At 39.4% G+C, this 19,201-nt stretch overlaps 2 protein-coding genes across 2 annotated transcripts in view; one reads left to right on the top strand and one right to left on the bottom strand.

Annotated features, from left to right (window-relative positions):
* The first annotated feature begins 880 nt into the window (after positions 1-880).
* On the top strand, positions 881-14,712 carry mboat1 (membrane bound O-acyltransferase domain containing 1). The gene is made up of 13 exons (XM_020091139.2): positions 881-1,163; positions 1,943-2,088; positions 2,546-2,623; positions 4,448-4,543; positions 6,977-7,032; positions 7,694-7,748; positions 8,641-8,833; positions 9,506-9,698; positions 9,780-9,883; positions 9,977-10,041; positions 10,133-10,265; positions 10,751-10,902; positions 11,313-14,712. Exons 1-13 carry the CDS (start codon positions 1,071-1,073, stop codon positions 11,461-11,463), a joined length of 1,515 nt encoding a protein of 504 aa, XP_019946698.2. The 5' UTR covers positions 881-1,070; the 3' UTR covers positions 11,464-14,712.
* Positions 14,713-16,579: 1,867 nt separating this feature from the next.
* LOC109632161 (transmembrane protein 65-like) overlaps positions 16,580-19,201 on the bottom strand; it is a 37,057-nt gene continuing 34,435 nt past the window's right edge. Inside the window, exon 8 of the mRNA XM_020091302.2 lies at positions 16,580-19,079. Within this exon, the coding sequence (XP_019946861.2) occupies positions 18,930-19,079 (150 nt within the window). The 3' untranslated portion in view covers positions 16,580-18,929. The remainder of the gene's footprint in view (positions 19,080-19,201) is intronic.

Genomic DNA, 19,201 nt, shown 5'->3' with positions numbered 1-19,201 from the left:
GCAAACCGTTGTTAAATTATATAGAAACCCTCTGAATGCAAATGGTGTTTATAAGTTGAAATGTTCACGTATATTTACCAATAAAGGTTTACATTCAATAGAAGAACGAAGGACATCGATTGAAGATTTTAAGTAGCTTCGGCTCATTTACACTATTTTGTCTGTTCAATGAGCACTGTCCATATCAAATGAACAAAGAAATGAAATGAAAGCACTATACTAAAGTACAATTATAATGTTATTGTCTACATCCATTTCCATTATACTATTATTCCAATGCAGTGCAGAGGGAAATAAATTACTTTTAACTCCATTATATTTACTTGACAGCTTTAATTATTAGATTTTTTTATGCACAAATGTAACAAGTTTGATGAACACATCTTAAAAACATTACGTCTTTTTTCAGAGTATCTGCACAACATCATATGAAGTAATTTAAATAATCTCCACTTTGACTCAATCACGTACAGATTACAGCATATTTCCAAAACACATCACCACACAACATTATGCAATAATAATAATAATCATAATCATAATCATTATAATATTAATACAAATTCAAACTATTTTTATAGCACACGTTTACAAAGTACTTCATGGACATACAATATAAAACACATGCAGTGCAATTACAGATTTAAACAAGTTGTTGCAAGACAATGGAAACAATAAACAACAATACAAACAAAAGTTAGATAAATGTTTACTCTTCTTTTGTTCTAAATCCCTGGATATAAAACCGAACTATGCACGTCGGTCAACCCCTGCTTTTATTTTTGTAGCAATGACCGGAAACTCTATTTATCTTCTTAGTGTTTCAGTCATAGGTTTCAGTGGGATGGGAACAGAGGAGGAGGAGGAGGAGGAAGAGGAGGAGGAGGAGGAAGAGAGGCAGAGCTGGGAGTGCCATGCCCGGACTATCACACTGTGGACTGGCTTGACTTGTCACGGAGGCTTTCGGGGAAAACACTGAGCGAACAGTAGGTGGTTATTATTATTATTATTTTTTAAATATAGGAAATCAAATAAGAAAAGAAAACTGAGGTCCAGAAGAACAGCTGAGGATGATGGGAGAGCGCACGGACGCTGCGTTTGAAACGACCGGATCCAAGTGGCTGCAGCCCGTCAGTGACCAGCTGGGCTTCCCCCTGGATCAGGTACGATTCTCTGTCTGCAGCTCAATCACAACGTGGGTATTGTTTTCTGTACAGCTCTCTGAGTTGTGAATGAAACGCCTGTTATCTAGTGTTGTGCCACATTTCCCCATTTTCTCTTCTCTTCATCACTAGAGATCCTTTACTGTTTTGTTTGGGAAGATTTTTCACTTTAACAAACTGGTGATGTTCGTGCCTGAAAACAACTTTTTATTCTGTTGGCTGTGGGTTTTAAATTCTCCGGATGCCAGTTAATCAAAGTTACTGAGGCAAACTTTGGATTTGTGGTAAATTGGGTTCATGTCTATTTTAAAGTCACTTGGACTGAATTTGAGTTTTCCAAGTGCATCACACATAAGACAGCTGTTATTTTAATGTTCATAAAATGTCCTGTTGTATTTCACTCACTCTTTAATCTGCAAGACATGCTTCAATATTGTATTTCACATTATTTGATATGTGGGTAAAAGTTTTTGTAACTATCGACAAGTTGAGCTTATGTTGTAAAAATCAGCTAAAGAAAAGCTTTTATGACAAAATTTAAAAGTTTGTCTACTTTTCGTTTACAGTCAGCTGTTTCAATTTCTACCTGCAGAGCTAAACATCCTTACACTATTGGGATGATAATATTGTTGACTATGAAACAAGTTGGGAAAAGTTATTATAACCTGTCACAGAGTGAGTTCTACTTTTGTTTTTGTCGATTTACTCAAAGCACGTGGCTTGTTGACTATTTTTAGCAGCTCTGGACTCACATCCTTGTCTCTGTCTCGCCCACACAGGTGAATTTTTTGGCATGTCAGCTGTTCGCCCTGGCTGCCGCCTTCTGGTTCCGCCTCTACCTCAGCCCTCGCCATGCCAACCCCCTGGTCAGACACGCTGTGGCCACGCTCCTCGGCGTCGCCTTCCTCATCTTCTGCTTCGGATGGTACGTCATCATCCAGTACCCCCCCCCCCCCACAAACACAGTGCACCATTCACATCCTCTCACATGATGCTGCACCACATTCATATTTTCTACTCTGTGCCTTGATGAGCAGCGTGTGCTGGGTGAAGATATGTGACTGAGAACTGTCGGGTGTAGTTTATCATGAATCTACCTTCCTGACGATTACACAGACGTCCAGTGTGCAGCACCACGGGTTTGTAATTATAGGAGGACAATGAGGCTGTAGACAGTAGAGGTGCAGAGAAGGCAGATGCACATGCGGTGGCACGACTAACAGATCCCAGGGGAAAATGTGTTTAGGGTCTATTAGCACACACACACACACACACACACACACACACACACACACACACACACACACACAGCATCGTATCATCGACAGAGTAAATAATCCTGCTGATGCACATTGTCTCACAGTGTTGGTTCTTTTCTACAGGTACTCAACTCACATCCTGACAGTGGTGGTTACAAGCTACGTGATTATCGTGACAGCCCACATCGACAGCGTGCACAGGTTAGTGTTTGCCTTACAGTGGAAGATCGGCATCTGAGATATGGTTATGTTATGAACTCAAAATGTTGTTACTTAAAGCACTGTCACGTTACAGTGAAAATGGTGAAATGATAGTTACTGTTGACTTGAGGCAGAACTTGTTGGACAAGATCAGCCCGGAAACTATTCACGTCATAGGTGTGTGTGGTGGCTCGGGCAGATGGTCTTGTCCAGATAATGAAGTATTATTTATTATTTATTTAAGTATTTGTTGTGGTACTGCATTTTTTTGTGTGCGTTTTTTTTTACATTTAAATCCTTAAAACAACTTTATTCATTGCTCATCCCCTTGGACCTTCCCATTCATTCACTCCCTCCCACACATTCCAGCACAGCAATGCCAAGCACAGTGCTAATTATCCTCCTGTTTAAATGTGACCTGAACTTAAATACAGCTGTTGAAGGCATGAAATTAATGCAAAACTCGTCTGGTGAAGATCAGCCTGACGTGCCAGCCAGACCAGTCTGTTACATCGACACAGTCGGACTGTGTGTGTACGAGTTTTACTGTGTCTTCTCTCTTGTATATTTGTTCGGCTTTATGTGTATGAATATACCTTTCTCACACTTTGTGTGTGTGTTGTGTGTGTTGGCCTGCATTCAAACAACTTGGCCCAAACATATTACAGAAACTTTGTATTCTCTTCATGAATGGAGCAACATAAGTGTGTTGTGGTAACTGTCGGTCGCTGTGGTATTCATGTTTAAAGGGATGACCTGCCAGCAGAGGAAGATAAAGATAAAAAAGATAAGCATTACAGATAATGGATGGAATGGAAGGACATATTGTATGAGACTATAGGAGCCACCAGCGAGGTGGATTGGAATTTGTCTGGGAGGGATGTGTCACCGCAACACAATTCAGTGACAAAACTGTTGGGTGTGTTCTGATTCATGAGCGTTGAGTTGTAGTATCACTGTTATAGTGACTGCTGTGTATTCATGTTTCAGAACATCAGTACAAGGATCATCAGCATTGCGGCTGATCCCTGTGTAATATAGTCTTTAAACCTGGCTTTACTTTGACCTGAGGTGGGTCAGGTATTTAATACGTAGAATCTTAGAGAAGTGTTGAAGCATTTCATCTGAACATGATCTCTTTGATTGACGTTGGTGTCCTTAAGTCAAAATTTATATCTGTTTGTCTAATTTGAAGTTATTAAGTCACTTCATAAAAGTTTTTGGTCTCCAGTAGGAGCTCCTCATGTAAGTCAGGAAAAGGTAACATTTGTTTAAAGACAGATCTCACTGAGCTGCATGTTGAAACATGCATATTTTTAAATTCATCCATTCCCCTGTTAATAAATGAGATTATACCAAAGATGGAGGAGTTCTTTTGACTCATTTCCAATGTACAAGTGCACCAATAAAGTTTGGTGCCACAGTAAATGTAAAGTAATAAAATAAAGTGATTAAAGTAAGATTATGTTGATGATGAATTAATTACATTTCTAAAGGAATTCAACATTAAAGTAACAAGTATTACTTTGTTGGCAAAGACACAAAGCTGCATTCTTGTGTATTTGTCAGATTGTACCAGTGTGCTATAAATTCCCTAATGCAAATCAAATGTATTGATATTGATGCCAAATGTGTGACAACCATTTCCAGCAATGTCATAACATCCATATCAGCATGAAACACCATCACAGAAGACATTTCTGAATGTGCCAAAGCTTGAACACATGACCAAGAGGTGGCGGCCCTACTAGCTATTATTTACAGGAAATATCTGACATATTAACTGTCTCTCATCTTGTTTGGTTTTCATCGCTCCACATGCAGGTACTCCATGGTGACGGCTATGGGCTTCCTGACAGTGTGCCAAGTGAGCCGGGTGGTCATATTTAACTATGGGATACTGTCCACTGACTTCTCTGGGTAAGAAAAAAAACCACTCCGTCGCCTCACCACCTCTTTTCCTCTCTGGCTTTGTGCTACGCCTTCACTGATGTGAGCATATTCATCTCCTCACTTTTCAAGCAGTTCTTACGTTATCAGTTAAACTGTGCCACGGCCTTGTGTCAATACAACACTGATTAAAAAGCAGCAGAGGGAATTTTTCACAGTTGACATTGTCCAGCTGGTTAGAGAGTTAAGGTGCTCATTGACACTAGGAGACAACAGTTTATTTTTTAAATATGCTTCTCTTTATTTGGAGTTTTGCTTCTCCCACATTTAAATACTTGATTTACATACAACATACATCCCAATACAAGGATCACAAAGAAGAAGTGGGAGGGGATTTCCTCTAACAGAAGATACGCAGTGATTCATCCGTCATTGCTCGTTATTGGTTTAGTGAAAGATTACATATTGAAAATATATTCTCCATCACAGCTGCTCCCACACTGCTAGGATGCTATTGCTTCGATAAAGAGGGGAGTCATTCTGTTAGCACATTGATTATCTCATTGTGGAACACCTCTCATGATTCACATATTAAACACAGAGCTGCTAACACCTAAGTGTGCTTCGGCAGAATAATGCCTGAGTCAGTACTGGTGGGTTTACTAGAAAAATAAAGTTGGAAATAAAGTTTCTCTGTGTCGTTGTTTTTGTTTAAGTTGACTCTGCTCCTGTATTCAGCCGGGTCTTTACCCGGTTCACTTGTGGATGAATTTGCTGGCAGCGGCAGTTGCTCTCCGCATGACTCTGGTGACTCGCAGCCAGGCCTCTGACTCAGCCTTTGGTGGGGGACATGTATTGAATCAAGATCCAGCTGCATTAAGGTTTCACATTGGAGAGATAAATGGCTGCGAGTCACAGAGATTGTGCTCGTATGTGTAACTACATAGGATATAATGAAAATGATCAAGTACAGCAAACGTTTGAGATTTTAAGATTTTTTCTGGCATAACAGCGAATGTAGGGAATGTAGTTTTCCCTGTAGGAAGGTGTCAGGCACTTTAAAATCTCTCTTATTTCACTTCCAAACGCAGGAGAACAGAAGCCAAACTGGGTCAACACTTTGGTTTTCATGGAAAAACAGAGTCTGATGGCCGCAGTGGTGCGGTGCTGCACATACCAGCTGGCACCCTGAAAGCATTTCTCTAAAGCCCGGTGCCAGCTCTCACTGAGCCAGCCCTGCCAGTCGCATGGCCAGGCCCCTCTCCGCCTCAGTTTTCCTGGCTGTGTGCACAATGCGGGCCCCTCACACTGGCTCCTGTGTGTGTGAGATAGTTAAATGTGTGCTTCTGCTCACAGTGTGTACACACTCACATTCTCTGGACAGAGAGGTCTCTATCTGTGAATGAAACCAGTGCGGGTGTGAATCTGTCAGTTGGGAGTACAGGACCTGAACGAACTCCACAGTTATCTCACATTAAAGGAAACTCACACATGACATATTCTTCACTAAGTGTATATTCTCTTAAAGGTTCAGTGTGTAGAATTTGGTGACACCTGGTGGTGAAGTTGCATGTTGCAGCTGAACAGCCCTCACCTCACACTTCCCTTCTAAACATGAACTAGAACCTGTGGCAGCCTTCAGTTCTCATAAAAACTTAAAAGGTGTTTAGTTTGTCCAGTCTGGGCTACTGTAAAGAACATGGCAGGCCTCTCCAGATGTAAATATAAAGTATTTAAATATAAAGGGCTCATTCTAGTGTAAAAAAACAACAACAATTCGTTGAATTTAGATGAAACACACGAGTGAATTCAGTCTCTGCCAAGAGATCCTTACTATCTAAATCCTACACACTGCACCTTTAAGTCAATAATATTAAATGGTATGGAAACAACTCACAGTATCTGATGGATGAAGTCATGTAACTGGCAATATATCCAATATCATCAGCTTCACAAGAGATCTGGTTGTCTTGGTATTGAAGATAGACATTGTTTAAAATTGTGGAAAATGTGGATTATTAATAATTGATCTGACAAGTGGCACTGCTGAAAAAGAATGAGGACATTCTCAAGGTCAAATAAATTCTGATTTGATTTCAATGAGTCTGTGTAATTTGGTGCAGCTTCATTGAGTTTAAGAGGACTGCTCTTTTAAGTGTCATTCTTGTTAGCCAGTGACTTATAGGGTGTGCTGTCAGTATAGTCAATGACTTGCTTGCTGAGCTGTGATCGTCTTTATGTTTGACTTTTAATACATTTTAAACCATGATTTCTGAACCATGAATCTGACCTTGATAATCTGTTTTTGTATTTTTCTTAGTGACACTGTTAAATTTCATGGCACAGTTTTGTGTAAATTAGAAATTAGAAAATTGAAATATGTAAAAAGATATTCAGGTACATATATTACATGTTTATTCTCATTTCAGGATTCACTAAGTTTTTATTGTCTTTTCTGCTCAGGCCTCTGATGATAGTAACTCAGAAAATCACCACACTGGCTTTCCAGCTCCATGATGGTAAGACACACACGCACACACACACACACACACACACACTCTTTACTGGTGGAGGCAACACGCTTTCTTAACATTTAACATACGTTTTTTTCATTTCAGGCTTCAAGATTTCAGGAAAAACTCAGATGTTGCTCCTAACATTAATAATTGTTCCCTCAATTTGAATGCTCCTGTCACCGAATCATTGCGACAGTCACTGCGTCTCAATTCTAACAAGTACTTTAGTCAGTACACACACATAGTGTGTAGTACAATCAGTACACAGTATACTCACTGCTCGCTAAAACCTAAAAATGAGCTGCCATTTTCTCAACTTTGAAAATACATTGGTGGCCTCTGACCTTCTGCTACGGAGCCAAGATGGCGACCGTTTGGGGGGAGGGGTGTCCATGCTGCTATAATTGTCCTTGTGACACAGCAAGTGAATCGTTGTGCAGTAAACCATGGCACTGAAGCAGCTTAATGGAATCCAGCCCTCATGGATTTTTACTGGCAACATCTGCATCCCTCCTACTGTGAAATGACAAAGTGTCTCGCTGTGACTGTGACATTTAAATCTCCTGTAATGGGGATAACAAATAAGAAAAGATTAAACAGGGTGGTGTCAGATTAATTTAAAGTTTTCAAACAGGCTTAATACTGCTCATCCTTTATTTTTCAGGTATGTGTAAGAAACCTGAGCAGCTGACCCCGGAGCAGGAGCTTCATGCGATAAAGTGAGTTTTAAATATGGTAAAACAAACTTTTATATGTTGCTGTGTGACTTATTTTTCTTTAAATCCAAACCTAAGGTTGCATATGTGAGCAGATATGGTTGCCTGAATGAACTCTTTATTTTAAAGAATAAATCAATATAAATAACTTTCTTTTCCTTCAGCCACCAAGGACAATGACAAGGACATCATGGTGAATAGATTATTCATGTAAAAAAGGGCATGCTGGGAACTTAGAAAAGAGGCATCGTTTTGCATGAAAAATACTGAATTGTTATGCATGTGAATCAATAAAAACACATTCATCAGTGTTCCATGCATGTCAATATAAAAAGAAAATGAAAAATGTACAAATAAACACTCATAACACATAGTGCTGTTCTTGTCCTGTAACCCCACACATGTAAAGTTGGTGATTGTCTCACGTTTGATACTCTATTCTAAGATGTCTGTGCAGATTCTGTATTTACCAATTGTATATACAAGCTGTAATGTAATAAACAGTAAGATAGATGAAAGCTAAGCAAGTGGAAACCAACTTGTTTTCAGAAATCAATAAACTTACTCAAAGCAAATTTCTTTATGATTTCCTCGGATTTGAGTATTTAAAAAAAAACCTGGTTCCCTTAAAGGCTGTAACTACTCAACTCAGAGCCAAAGGACAAAAACCAAGATCTCATTTATGTGAAATTCTATTTTTTTTTTTTCCTTTTTCATTTATGTACCCCTTTCATCCTCTGTCATCAACAATACAGTTTTACACCATTTCTAATTGTACTATTTTATTTAAAAATAAATGGCATGCTCTCCTCACATTTCCAGCTCATTTAAACAAACACATAGACCACCACTAATTAATTTCACCTGAACTGATCACTGTTCACTCTTTCTGCAGAGTGAGGCCGTCTCTCATCGAGTACCTGAGCTACAATCTGAACTTCCTGAGCATCCTGGTGGGACCGTGCAGTAACTATAAGGACTACATAAACTTCATCGAGGGACGACACATCAGCCAGAGGCTCAGGCAGCACTCTGAGGTGTGTAACGGACAGAACGGCTACGACAAGACGCCAAACCCGTCACCTCTGGTAAGATCATGAATGTTTATCTATATATTTGACAAGGCGCACCATAGGAATATAGTCTGTACCTCTATTCTAGAACAGTCCTTTCTTATTATATTTTTGTACTAAGACTTCCCATCACACTGTCTCTGCTTTGTTCTCCTGCATTGTCTGAAAATGTCACCGGCCTATTGTTTAATTAAACTCCTCTTAAAGCTGTAATTAACCTTGGTCCCTGTTGTTTGGTCTTTAGCTTAAGATGTGTAGAAGTAAATTGGCAGAAATAGAAATAGTCTTGGTTTGTGTTGACTTGCTGAAATCAATGTGTCCCCGAGGGCCAACAGAATGGATGCATCCAGTCGTGTACAGATCCAATATGTTCCAATTTAAAGAACATGTCACCTGAGCCTTAAAGAACATAGTGAATGGGTTCAGTGTTTCGTTTCTGGCTCTGATCATCATGTTTGAAGCCAAAGACAAAAACTGAAGAAAATCAATAATTGCTCTAAAACCCTGTAGAATGCATCATGTGAACTAAAAAGTGAACCATTAACACGTAACACTGATTATAACTACTTTCCTAAGTAATATAACTCATTTCCTCCTCTCAGATTGAGCTGATTTTGATGTGATCTGTATCGTCCACTTCTCATCATGTCTTCTCATGATGTGTGTTTCCATCATGTTTCCGTGCAGACCGCTGTGTGCCAGAAGCTGCTCGTCTGCTGTGGCTGCATGCTGTTCTTCCTCACTGTGACTCGCTCGTTGCCCATAACGTACAACGTGGACCCCCACTTTGTCAGCCACGCCCCCTTCCTCACCAGGCTCACCTACGCTTTCTTCTCCATACAAGCAGCCAGGCCCAAATTCTACTTCGCCTGGACACTAGGTGAGCACAGAGTCTGTCAAATATAAAGAGGACGTACACTATTGTTTTTATTGCCATGTAAATAAGGTTTTTTCTGTCCAGCCGATGCTGTGAACAACGCTGCAGGTTATGGTTTCCTGGGGATGGATGAAAATGGAAAACCATCATGGGATCTCATCTGCAACCTCAACATCTTGAGGATTGAGGTACTGTCACGCAAATTCATTTGGGTCAAAGCCCACCACTGACCAGAGGATTAGAGCACGCAGTCACTGTTATGTGTTCCCTGTTTTTTTTAGACTGCAACCAGTTTCAAGACTTTCATTGACAACTGGAATATTCGAACAGGAATTTGGCTCAAATTGTGAGTTCAGCAAAATATGAACTCTGAAAACTTTAACTTTCCATTTTACATAAACTCTCATGAACTTATTTAATTTCTCTCATCTCCTCAGTGTGTGTTACGACCGAGCCCCCAAGCACCGGTTGGCATTGACATTTATCCTGTCTGCCCTGTGGCATGGAGTTTATCCAGGCTATTATTTTACATTCATCACCGCCATCCCCATCACCATGGCAGCACGAGCAGTGAGTACCTTACCCCCTCTGGAAAACAAAATGAAAAGTGTATAAATAGGACAGTGAGTATTTTCTCCAAATTTAATTTTGATAGCTTTATAACATTCCCAGCCCTTGTAAATAATATATATTAAGTTTGTTATTGTAACTGCACTGTACAGGTTTTGGAACTGTGTGTTCATCAGAAAAGATGTGTACCTGTGTATGAAGGGCTTGAATTGACTTTTAACTGTGGTCTGGCTGTTTCTCTCTTTTCAGTGTGTGAGGTAAAGATGATTTAGCAGCATCTCACTGAACTGTTGAAGAAAATACATGTTACACCACAGCAACATATAACATACCGAAACCTTATGTAAGGAAAACATTTAAAGGAAGATAATAAGTACATATACATATATATATTCACACAACTTAGTTGAAATCAGTAGCGTTACATCAAGTGTGAAATAAAATGGTTATTTATCCGTCTGGCTTCATCTTTCTCTCCCCACCAGATAAGGAAGTCCGTTCGTCACAACTTCCTGTCCTTCACAGGCTTGAAGCTCTTTTACGACATCCTAACCTGGGCAGCCACTCAGCTCGCCATCTGCTACACCGTCATGCCTTTCTTACTTCTTGCAATAGAGCCAACTTTGGTTTATTACAGGTACGTCCCCCGGCTTTAGTTATCTAAACCTCTCAGACCTGGTTTACACTTGATGCATTCGTGTGACTGCATGAGTTTGTGTGATGCACCTGGAACCAGAGCATTTTCATTCTCTTTCATAAAACGTCTAAATTGATTTACAAGATATTTGCAGATTAATCTGCAGCTGTTGTTTTGTTATTCTACTAACTGATTTATTAACTTATAATTTAATAATTTGCGTAAAAAATAAATACCCTGTCTGTTGGCGACTCATGTTTATTATGTTCAATTATATTTTTACGTTTTGACAAATATTCCACATTTGAGTTGTTAACAGATTTTGTAGCCTGCTGTTCTCTGTAATGTTCTACATTAGTTTAGTGCATTAGTGACAAAGTTACACTCGGTTTTCCTCCTCTCTTTCTTAGGTCTATGTACTACCACGTGCACATCATTAGCATTCTGGCTGCGATCGGCCTGCATCGGAAACACAAAGCCAGGGACCCCTCTGCCACCGCTAAAACACTCTCAGCCCAGTGCCAGCCTGTCCACTCCAACAACAACGACAAAGTAGACTGAACCGCCCCCCCCCCCCCCCCCAATCACGTTGTTTCAACAGGCGCTCAGTGCACGGTGTTCTCTCAAAGACAAGTGAATATCCTCAAAGAGAAACCATTTCTGAGACACCACACAGGATTTGAACCTTTGGCACTGGAAGAACACTGGAGGAGCTTTAAGACGAAGACAATACATGAGACAAGCTCAGAGGTAAGACTGGAAAGAAAAACAGCTGAAGGAACATCTCTGGTGCCACCACCAGGGAAAAACTGACCTCCCTCCATTCCCCCCCACCCTCTACCCCCTCCATACCCATCTCAACACCGGGCCGCCCATTCCGACAACAATGTGACAGTGTGAAGAGAGAGAGGAGACTGGCTTTCCTCCCCTGTCCTCTATCACCTCTGTCCTGCCCACTGGTGGGACATCAGCCAGCGCAGTGGGAGAGCAGCTCATGAAGAGGGCACGAATATGACGACGCACACACACACAAAAACACTAACTCATGCATAGACAGGCACTAGGAAACAAATTTGCACATATTTTCTCTTAGACACGCTCGCACTCGGTCACACTCTGGTGGAGCACAAAGGCCGCCCTTGTGAGGCTGCAACAAAGAAGCATGCCATGGGGGGAGAGAGAGAGCCTGTGTACCCGCTACACCCACTATGCCCAGAGTGTGTGTCTGTGTGTCTGTCTGTCTGTCTGTGTGTGTGTGTGTGTGTGTATGCTTGCCTTGCCATATACAAATGTGGACTGTGTTGCTATTCCTCCCACTGGGTAGAGTCACTTCAAATCCATACAAGCTCTCAAATGATCCATGAAAACACGACTATAAAAGTGTTTTAAAACGAGATGACAGCTCCTCCTGGTGAGGAGACTCGACTGTTCTCTTAATACTTTGTTATAGTTTCAGTAGATCACGCTGCAGCCGTGTACATGGAAAAGAAAGGTTATAAATATGTAAAACATCAAAACAGTTTAGCAACAAGCTTTAGCTCAGTTTGCAGCTCACGCCAATATTCTGATATTAATACGATTATGAAAATAGTCTGAATAAGACACTGCAATGCAAGTAGCATTTTCTGATGAGCTTAAACTGAGTAAGATCGCACTCAGAATGAGCAATAATCAAATTAAGAAGTGAAGTATTCTTTGTCGCATTATGTAGACATGTGTATGTTTTAATCACCTTATGATCATATTTGAGTACTTTGCCACATCGACATATGGCCGTTAACAACTGCTTGACAATGCACAACTCGATTTCGAGTGTAAACAAGTAGGAGTGTGTAATGTTGAGTCCTAATCAGACCGTGCTGGGTATCATGAATGAAAAGGAAAATAATAATCACAATAATGTCTTATTCGTAATAAGGTCAGTAGTTGGAACTAGTCATTGAATTGTAAAATATGATGAAACTGTGCAATATGAGCACAGACAAAAAAAACCTTAATGTCATGTTTATACAGTACCCTCTGTGATGTCCCTCTGTGCTGAAGCAGTGGGGAATGTAATAGTGACACAGTTCATAATGTGTTAGTATTTATCATTTAAACGGTGCCTGAAGCCTGAGATCATGATGCAGAGTAATTGAACAGAAAGCTGCGGCCAAACTGAAAGAAAAACATGAGGAGTTTCTCTTTTTTTGTGAGGTTGTCCACATTAAGAGGAAAATATGATCGAAAAAGTAGAAAACATCGATTTCAGATATATTTCTGGTCAGTGGCAGTTTGGTGCTGTGTTCATTTTCTGGTCTGAGAAATAACGATGCTGATCAGCAGCCGCAGGTTGAGACGCCTGCTGCTTGTGTGAACTCTGCTGAATGAAGGTAATGAAGGTGAACCACGTGGGACTGACTGAAACGGCCACACTCCAGTGTCTCCCAGTGCAGCCTCACACCGACCGTGAGCTGAACGCCACTAATAATACAATTTCTCAACTAAATTCACAATCCTTTCACCTCAGTTGGGTTTGAGTCTTGGTGCTACATCTGCTGAAGGTTAGCATGGATGTTTTTCTTAGTGTTTCAGTACTTGGTGAAGAAAAGTTACATTACCCTTGAAAATGTCTTTAAATGCATCAATGTAAATGTCATTTCTGTCTTTGGGTAGAGAATACAACAGCATATTTAAGTGTTTAAACATGTTGGAGACACAATTTTAATTTAATGCATTTTAGAACCTGCTTTGATTTTGTGATCTAAACTTTTTTAGCACAGGAAAATGTATTAATTGTTTATAAAGATTAATTTATATATTGAAGTTGTTTACTTTTTGACTTAAAATGTTTAATATGTAGATCATCAGAGAAGAACCTGTTTATTAGTTCTGTATCATATAAATTCACACTTCTTAGATTTTCTGTGACAAGATCAACATTCAAGTGTTGACGTTTGGGGAGGTGGGCTGTTCTATAGAATGAACATTTATTATTAAATCAATACCAGAGGGGAACTATTCCAGAGTTTAGGGGGGAAACAGTTTTGGGGGCCATGTGCAAATTAACCTAATGACAGTCTCTCTCAGTCAATTAGACCAAATCTCTTTCTTCTTTTTTGTTAATTATTTGAATATTTACCTGCACATGAGTCTCTCTCACTCGAAGTTAATGAAGTGTCAGTAGTGATCAGGGACCTGTAGTCATTTCTATGCAAATGAAATGAAACTGAACTGAAATTATTAACATTTAGATCTGGGAAAAAAAAGAGCCATCGGTAAGAAAAGCACTGATCCAGATGGATCAAACTCTTGCTGCACAAGAGGTGTGTGTGTGTGTGTATGTGTGTGTGTTTGTGTGTGTGTCTGTTCCCAAGTATGACTTTGTCGAACTGATATAGCTGCAACCTTTATTTTTCTGTTCTAAATAATGATTACTAAATAATGTTCATGTGTCTGCATGTGTTTTAGTGCAGGGAAATTAGTCTAGAAATATAATATATGAATGAGCCGCTATTTCAATGACTTGATACTTGTTATGAATATATTTGTATGTATTTTGCAGTTGTACGTGTGATGAATTGTGCTGAATGTGAGAGTGTGCACTATGTGTGCGATTTTTTTCTTATCACCCCACTGTACCATTTTAGTATTATCAGTATGGAGGAAAGAGTGAGTGGAATGGAAAACTTTTTATTCATTAGTTTGAATTGATTTAAAATTTAAGACGAACATGTTTTTATATCATGATTTGAAATGATGTAATGAACAGTAGTGTCTTTTAGAAACAAGTAAAACCTGTGCAATAATACAAACTGCCATTGAGATGTATTTGTTGTTTTCAACCTCTTAACACAGGACTCAAGTCAAACCCTCTCTATGCGACGCCGATCCCAAGCTGTTAAATCTCTGATGATCTTCTCAGAGTGTCCTCTGTCCCTCGTGTCCCCTGGCTGTTCCCCTCTGACTCCAATATACCTGTTAGTGTGTGTGTGCATGTTTCATACAGTGTGTGCTCGAGGAAAGCTAATGACAACCAGAGGGAAAGGAAATGGGACGAAGACGACAACAAGCAACAGTGAAACTAGTTCATTCTCCAACGATTTTCTAGATGGTCTTAGAAGTTATACAATAATATGTTTTTTGTAGTGATAAAAAAAGTCCTTCTTCCAATGTTTGGTTTTATTTTGTGCCTCACTGAACATGAAGAGATTGAAAAGAAACTTGAAAAGAGACACAAGCCTAGCTCCAGGATCAAAGTGCAACAGTGTCCAGTTTCACTAAGAGTAAAAAGAACCAACAGGAGTTTGCTAAAGTAAGTTATTATGCTTCAGGACGTTTGGGAGACAACAAACAAGTTTGATTGACTCATCGTGTTGCTCCTGTTATATTTTCATCTAATTGGTTCGTGGAGTTTTTTGAACTCATTTAATTCACAGCAGCATCAGATCAGCTCCAACCTGAACAGAGGATCAGGCAGAAAAACTAATTTCACCAAAATCTCTTCAGCATTCCTGTGAGCTAAGAGAAATGTACTGAAAATCATAATTAAAACATATCTAATTTGTTCATTTAAAAATCTCACCAGCCTCAGGTTGTATTAAAACGTTCTTCAATGTCTTTGATTATTGAAACATGCTAAAAATAGAAAGAGACAAGTACCGTCAGCCATTAATAAAAGGAACGTGTAATGTTTTCATGTAGAATGTAAAGTTCACACCAGACCTCATGATTGCACTCAGGTACTAATTCACAGAAACACTGTTTCCCTCTACATTGTTTTTTTTAATCATCATTAGAATTTCTCTTATCTTTTTATATTTCTATATATGTATATGTACAGAGCTACTTATACTTAATATATATAATTGATAAGATTTGTGTAACTTTTATGTTTTAAAATGATTTTGAATTGATCCTGGAGAGATGAAGCTTCAGAGGTTTTGATGCAACAGCATATAAAAGCTAAAAATCAAAACCAGTCTCATTGCACAAGCGCCAATAGATTTTAAGTGGTGACTGTAGAATGAACATGTTTTTTAACTTCAGGTCTATAAAGACGTGAGAATAACATCAAGTTTCTCCTGCATTTTGAATCAAAGTGTCACAAGCAGCTTACTAATACAAAAATAACAACAGATAGGAAATAAACTAATGTTCCAAAATGTGCATTAATGGACCTGCAGCATAGTTTTCAACACACTAATGACGCCAGACCTCTTGATTTAACACTTGACCAGGTTTGTAACAGATAAAAACACATCAATTCATGATAATATATCAACTTGGAGCTTCTGTCAACTAAAGATCTTCTTTGTTTTTCTCACACTTATACGTTTAGTGATGCAAAGAAAAAGGTAAAAGGTAATAGCTCCAAATTTATAGTATTTTTTCTTAGTACTAACGACAGTCGTAAAGCACCGACAGGCAGTAAAAGATGCACTGAAGGAGGTAAACTGCTGCTATTGTTCTACTGCTATCAAACAGTCATCAATTACATTCTGTTGATCCAACCCAAACACCGTCCATCTCTGCGTTTGGCAGATCCCAGCAGATCTGTGCAGGGATCAGTCATAAAATATATGAATCAACAATGTGCCTGTTAATCCAGCCTGAGTCTTATTCCATCCCCTCCACCACCTCATATCCTGCCGCAGTGCGTAACATACTCGTCTTTTCTAAAATTATTACAAAGTAAACATGTACAATAGTTTTTTTTATTAGCAGTGCATGCAAGGAAATCAAGCAATGAGATCAAAAAATCCTAACTACATAATACTTTGTTTCATTTTTATCACTGTTCTGCACATTATAAATAACTAAAACAATCTCATACAGGGCAAAGTCTCCTCTGTGGGTGTGTTAGTGTTTCAAGAGCGAGTTTAGATATGCACTGTCACACAGCAGTCCGATGTTGGCTCCCTCTTTTTGCTGTTGGAGGATGCTGCTGCAAATATAATGACAAAGATGTTTTGTGTTGACAAATATATTATTTTCTTAACATTCTGGAGATAAATAAAGAGAATATACAGTGGCAACATATATGATTATTAGAAGGAAAATAAATACCTTTTCTGGGACACGTGGCTGTTTCATTTCAACTTCTAAACAGTCTAAAAGGTGTACACAACAATTTTCAGTTCTACTACTGGAATAATAAAAAGAAAAAGTTAAATCAGTAAGAGCTGAATTAACTGGATTGATAGTAGTATTTTCTCATTTTAAACACGTCCCTCCTGCTGCAGTGTTCCTGGGTGAGCAGATGCTGCAGATTAAAGTTTGCAGATCAAAATAAACACAATGATTAACAACAATAATTATAGAGTGATGAAGTGATCGATTCAAGCTCGACTTTGAGGTGGTTTGAATACTAAGCAGGGAAAATAAACAGGTGATGAATGACACCTGTATGTGTCTGAAATACAACGCAAACCTCTTTCAAATGTCCACCAGTGGAGGGCAGTAGAGCAGAGACATTGCACATCAAGCTACAGAGGGAGTTGTGCACTGTAGTTGTGCGTTAGTGTTGAAAGCAGCAACATATTTCTAACCATAATCATTTCTTTTAACGTGAGCTTGTTGCTGTCTCGCCATGGTGGAGGTTCGTTGTAGCTAAATGTCGACTGGTGCAGAGCAGGGCGAGATTAATCACATGATGTTGAAGCCAGAGGGTCAGAGCGAAATGGGACAAAGGTCTCAGGTGGTTCAGTGATGGGATTCATTATCTTTCTGTCACTGCTGCTCTCTGCCTCTCTCTCCTCATCCTGCTCCACTCTTCTGCAGAAAGTTACAGACTGCTCTCCAAAGGATTTAGAAGGACTGCGTCCGCCTCGGTGCTCACAGTGAATATTAGAATGTTTTAGGGGCGTAATCATAAGCATTCAATATAAAATTGCTCACGACAAGTAAGAGAAAAGTAGCTGGAGCGTGGGTGAGGCAGGACTAGTTAAGACTGACATCACCGAAAGAGAGATATATTTGTAAAACTGAAGAGTTACAGTACTTGTACTCTACTCGATACTATATACAGTGTATATATATATATATATAGTATGCAAATGTGATTCCTCTCTTTGTATGACTCAACATCTTCAAAGACTGATCAGGAAACACAGGAGAGGTCTTTAAATGATTTTTAGTGCTTCTGAATCAAGCTGAAATGCACTGTGCGATGGTGTGGCCCTTTTCAGTCTTTGTGTACAAGTGACTGATGATATACATGCGACAAACTAACCATCTTCACCGAGGAGGTCATGTTTGTTTGTTAGACGGATTACACAAAAAGTACGCAACTGATTTCTAATTGTGTTGAGAGGTGGGTCATCCATCCGCAGATCCAGGATATTTTTCTCACTTCACTGTCTTCGGCATTGTGTGATAGTTTTTTCTTTTCAAGATTTATGTCGATTTCTCACAGAATAATTCATGGATTTTTATTAATGATATTCATGAGTGTGCATAATTTGGTGCAGATCCAAATAAAAATCTGGATCAAGTGAATTTAAATATTGTTTCATGAGGGGCCTTTGCGAGGTATGCACTCTGCTAAGTGCATTCTGAGTGTTTTTTTGGGAACTACATTATCGGAGTTATCTCTGATAACGTAGTTCCCAAACTTTGCTGTGATACTTCATGGAGCCCTAACTGTCATCCCAGTTTTATACTTGCATTATTCAACAGAGGAGAGAAAGAGGCCACTGCAGAGTGTGTGTCAGATATATGAGTTTCAGCCTGTGTCGTCAGTCAAAAACGAGGTGAGGTTACGGTGCAATAGTTGACATAGCAGCAGTCCAATGAGTCAACAGTCTAGTGTCTCTTCAAGAGACGGTCAGGTCCCTGTGCTTAAGTTAAAAATATACAATCAAATAATATCTAAAACCCTTTTCAGAATACCTTCCATTGTTTGATTCAGCCTGGCAAAGTAACAAACATCATCAGACTGTGTGAGGTTTTCACACACTCCGGTCCACCAGGCGAGGCCGATCAATCCCAGGCTTAAGTATTCTATCGGATTCCAAATAATATTTGTCCTCAGCAAGTTGACAGTTTCAGTTTTTGTCGCTCTCAGTCGGAGCAGGTGGCGACTGTGTATTCTCCTTCCCCTCCGTCTGGCCCTCTTTGTTCTTGTCGTCGTCCTTTAAGAACAGAAGAGGAAACATGCCCAGGATGCAGCCGATGCCAACACCAATGGCTTTACCCTAAAGACGGGAGAATGGAAGCAAGGACAAGTTTATTTTGGCAAAACACACGTTTGAAATCCTCCGCACAAAAACAAATTTCACCCATGAATAATAAGTAACCTCGATGTTTTTACTTTATT

Source organism: Paralichthys olivaceus, chromosome 13, assembly GCF_024713975.1.
Source record: "Paralichthys olivaceus isolate ysfri-2021 chromosome 13, ASM2471397v2, whole genome shotgun sequence".
Lineage (NCBI taxonomy): Eukaryota > Metazoa > Chordata > Actinopteri > Pleuronectiformes > Paralichthyidae > Paralichthys > Paralichthys olivaceus.
Note: the sequence above shows the minus strand (reverse complement) of the source record. Positions and strands in the feature narration are given on the sequence as shown.